Genomic DNA, 4,523 nt, shown 5'->3' with positions numbered 1-4,523 from the left:
GCGTGTACACACACACACACCCGAGGCTCAGGCACCTGGGAGCGTGCATGTACACACACACACGCCGGGCCCGAGGCCTCGCTCCCAACGATGATGGATGTTTGCGTGCATACACACACACACACACACACACACACACACGGGCCCCGAGGCCTCGCTCCCAACGATGATGGATGTTTGCGTGCGTGTACACACACACACACCCGGGCCCTCGCTCCCAACGATGATGGATGTTTGTTGGGCATTTTCTAGATGCATAATCTTATTTAATCCTCCCAAGTGTATAAAATACCATCCCCTTATGACAGATCAGGAAGTTGAGGCTTAAAGAGTTTAAGTAATTTGCCCAAGGGGGCAGAACTAAGAAGTGGCAGAGAGGGGAATGTGAACTTGTCCGCCCAGTGCTTTCAGAGTCCAAGTGCTTAAATACCTTTCCTACGAGACAGTGAGAAATGTGCCCAAAGTGAATGAGAAATCTTGTTTTCCCTTGGGTACCAGCAGATCGCCCAGAAAGACTGCAGTTACAGAGGAACGATTCAACAGGTTCCCCCCGTGCATCTTGCTCCAGGCCATTCAATGCTTTTCACTGGGAATTCTCCTACACCTGGGCCTCCCCTGAAAGCTGAGCCCACAGGGCTTTCCTGCTTCCAGGCACTGATGTCACCGGGAGGCGAGGGCCAAGAGTATGACCGCAGCCTTCTTCAGTTGCCAGAGACAATGCCCAGGTGCAGCCACGTGACCCCCGCCGGCCTCCGTATGGCTCTGAAGTGTTAAGTAACACGCCTCTTAACTGAGCGCCATACCCCCTTAGCATACTGCTCTCTACAATTTTCCTAGGTCCTACCAACTTGGGGAGACTTTATTGAAATAATAGCACACAGCTGGAGCTACTAGCAGAGGAGATAAGGTAGAACAGAACCTTATCACTGACCTGCTAGTTAGCCTGACATTTCTCCATCTTGCAGAAGTGAACACAGAAGCTTATGTACAATGTTAGATGTGGGGCTTGGATGTGGGTCCTAGAGTCCAGTTTTGCTCTAGTTCTCCTTGAGAGAGGGCCAAGGCTAAGAATTATGCAGTAATCTAGGAGACTAAGAATGTGGGAGAAAGTAAGACTGGAAAAATTCTTAGGGGGTGCCTCAAATCCTTTCTGGATTAAGATGGAGTGTTTGTAATTGACACTAGTACCTATTAAGTGATAAGCACTGTGCTAATTGCTAACACATCCCATTTAATCCTCACAACCATCTCTTAAGGGAGGCACTTTACTTCCCATTGTACAGGTGAGGAAACTAAATTGTTGAGTGGTGTGCCCAGCATCACTTGACCAGTAGAAGACAGACCTAGAGTACATATCCAGGATGGCTACCTAGGCTGTCAATACTAAGGCTGAAATACATTTTTATGTTTTTGGCATACTGTTTTCCAGTTGAGATAATCTTTACATAGACTGAAATGCACAGATCTTGTTATAACTTGATAAGCTCTGAAAAATAAGATGTACTCCAGTGAATACACAGATTATCACCACCCCTCCCCCCCAGAAGTTCACCTGTGTCTCCTTTCCGGACAATCCCCACCCACCTCCAGGAGCAACCAATGTTCTGATTTCTATCCTATCACCTGGAACAGGGTTATTCTGATCATCCAATCAGTAAACTGTGTGCCCCTCACTCCTTGATGTCCTCGGCTGGGAAGTCATCCACACGGCTTCCCGCTGTCCCTTCGTCTGCTCCTGACCCTGGCCAGAAGGCACCAGAAGCACGGTGTGAGGCCATAAGAGCTGCAAACTTCTCAGTTCCCACCCCTAGGATGATTATCTTGGCATATCACAGAGGAGAGAACATGTAAAAACTGTCAAGGGAAGTGGAGACGCCCTTCAAACTGAATTTAGCCATGGGCCAAGTGTGAACCAGTGATGAGTGGGCATTTCTCAAAGGAATGGTCCAACAGGCTTTCCTGATTTACAAGCAAGTGGTAAACGCTTCAGGAATTCCAAAGGTCAGGGAAGAAAGAGAAACAGTCCCAGGGCTTTTGTTCTCCCCTCTGCCTGGGTGTAAAAACTGAATGAAAAGGCTGGGGATACTGCTGTTTTTAATTAAACAAGCTTGGGTAAGGACCCAGTGGTCACTGCACCAGTGGAATCTAGTCATTTTCGGGGTCCACCAAAATGGGGGGGAAGAGTTGCCAGGACTTAAATATGCCACTAGGCAACCCCAGGAAACTCCTTTTCATCAATGTTCTCAGACAAGTGCTGCCAAAGCTGGAAACACATTTGTCTTTTCAGGATCTAATCAAACACAAGATTTAGGTAAGATTAGTTGTGCCTTAAAAAAAAAACTAATGACATCAAATGACTTATTAAAAGCAGCAGTGTTCCCAGTTAATTTTCAAAACAGACCTTTTTTAGGTAGATCTATTTAAACTACTTTCTGAATATGCCAAAGTTAATTGTTCCTCCTGTGTGGGCCACAAAGCTGATTCTCATTAGCTAATGGGTTCCTGCTCAAGCAGGACAACTTGCTTAGTTGCAGGTGAGTAGGTGAGCATAAGCGGCTGCTCCAGAGAACATTACGTTTTATTTTGCTTCCAGTGCCTGTGAATCATACTGACAGTTCCAATATGTTCCCCGCACTTTGAGTTAAAAACAGAATACAGGCGTAGGAGCCAACACCTACATGTGGCAGGCTGTCAATCACAGGCTCTAGAGAATTCAGCTGCAGCAAAGGATGTGGTCAAACACACATGCTAGAAAGTTTAACTTCCACCAAGACCGTTTAAGCTCAGGGCTTCAAGACAAACAGTACCACAGCATTCTGACTCCCGGGGCTCTCTTAACACAGTAACTTTAAATCCACGTCATGAGAAGGGCCTTAACCAATTGCACTTGCTATGGGGCAACTGAAAACTCAGGGTGAAGTGAAAAGGAGCTCAGAAACACAGGCATCCCAACCTACAGTGAAACTTTATAGTCACATGGATGCTCCGGGTCCACCCTAGACACTTCCTGCAACCAGACTGTTACAGTTCCTTGCCCCCAAAAAGGGTGTGTGTTTTTTTGTTTTTTTTTTTAACTTCGTTGCTCAAACCTCAAGTATCTGAGCTCGAAGTCGGTTGTGTTATCTACACCATGCGGATGACAGTCATTCAATTCCAAATTGCCTTTACCAAACAAGCTGCCAACCCCTTTGTCCTGGAATTCTTCATATCCAACGAATGGAAAGAAGTCACCTTAACACGGAGACACCAGGGGCCCCCCCGGCAAAGAACCCTCCTGTGTGAACTCCATGCTCCATTACTACAACCTTAAACTTTCTGAAGCATCGTTCTTTCCTTCTTCCCTGTAGATAACTTACATTTGCAACATGATTTGGTTCAAAAAGATGCCGTCCGCTAAATCCATGTACATTGTCAGGTTGTCCTGGTTGCCGCTGCCGAATGAGCCAAAAGTTTTCACCTGCCGGGAAGCCGCGTGGAGAGAAAGACAGGAAGGTCACCCCCAGCGCACTGTCTAAAGCTCTCCAGGGCAAATGCGGGCAGGGCCCGCGTGGGAAAAGGGAGTCACCTACGCCCGCCCACCCACTCTTCCGCAGGCGCCAAGCCCACCCTGCCTCTACCCCCACCCCGCGCCGGGCAACAGACGCAAGATAACAAGAAGAAAACTTCCTCCCCACACTCCTCTCCAGTGTCCCAGAGCGGAAAAAACAAAACAAAACCAAAAGGGACTTTTTAATAAATTTCTCACGTCTTAAATCTACTGGAAAGGACTGCGCCGACCCCAGCCTGTACACATGCTCACTCGGAGCCCCCCAATACCCACCGCCACCCACCTGCTGGTCTCAGAGGTTCAGAAACTGCACGAGGATATTTTTGGGGAGTAGGTCCTTTTCTCGAGTGGTCAAGCCATAGGTCGCCCAGGTGATTACTCGGACCCTGTCCGCTCCGGGGACGTAGCCCAGCGCCCGGTCGGAACAGGTGTCCCCGCTCAGCCCTTGGCCGGGCCGGGAGTGCGGCTAGGTCCCGCACTGGGCGCGCGGGCTCCCGAGTTAGAAATGCCTCCAGACCCCAGGGCTCAGACCTCGACCTCCGCCAGGAGCACTTGCTGAATCCCCCGCGTCCCGGAGGCTACCCGGGGCCCTGGGAAGGGAGCTTGTACGGCTACCGCAGGCAGCGGGGAAAGGAGCGGGTGCACCAACAATGGGGCAGGGAGCTGGGCGCACTCACCCAGGTCACCAGCGGGCTCTGCAGGAAGAGCTCCATGAGCTCCGAGACGGTCACGTCCATGCTGAGGCTGTGCCCGCCGGCTCCACGCCCGGGTCCCCCGCGCCGCGACACAAAGCGGCTCTGGCAGCGAGCAACGGGCGCGGGGCTGCGGCGGCTCGCACCCGGGAGACAAAGGCGGGGCGCGAGCCCACGTTCCGCGGCTACGGCGGCCCCGCGCCCCGCCCGGGGCTGGGGGAAGGGGAGGGCCCGCCACTCGGGGAGGAACAATGCGGGCGGCAGCCCCGCCCCTCGGCGGCCCG

The 4,523-nt window shown here is 51.2% G+C and overlaps 1 protein-coding gene across 1 annotated transcript in view; it reads right to left on the bottom strand.

The window, feature by feature from the left end:
* The window catches only part of CCDC88C (coiled-coil domain containing 88C), a 117,797-nt gene extending 113,429 nt beyond the window's left edge, over positions 1-4,368 (bottom strand). The window contains exons 1-2 of the mRNA XM_044918051.1: positions 4,225-4,368; positions 3,357-3,457 (exon numbers count right to left, since the gene is read on the bottom strand). Coding sequence (XP_044773986.1) covers positions 3,357-3,457; positions 4,225-4,284 — 161 coding nt within the window. The 5' untranslated portion in view covers positions 4,285-4,368. The remainder of the gene's footprint in view (positions 1-3,356; positions 3,458-4,224) is intronic.
* Between the last annotated feature and the right edge of the window lie 155 nt (positions 4,369-4,523).

Source organism: Neomonachus schauinslandi, chromosome 9 (assembly GCF_002201575.2).
Source record: "Neomonachus schauinslandi chromosome 9, ASM220157v2, whole genome shotgun sequence".
Classification (NCBI taxonomy): domain Eukaryota; kingdom Metazoa; phylum Chordata; class Mammalia; order Carnivora; family Phocidae; genus Neomonachus; species Neomonachus schauinslandi.
Note: the sequence above shows the minus strand (reverse complement) of the source record. Positions and strands in the feature narration are given on the sequence as shown.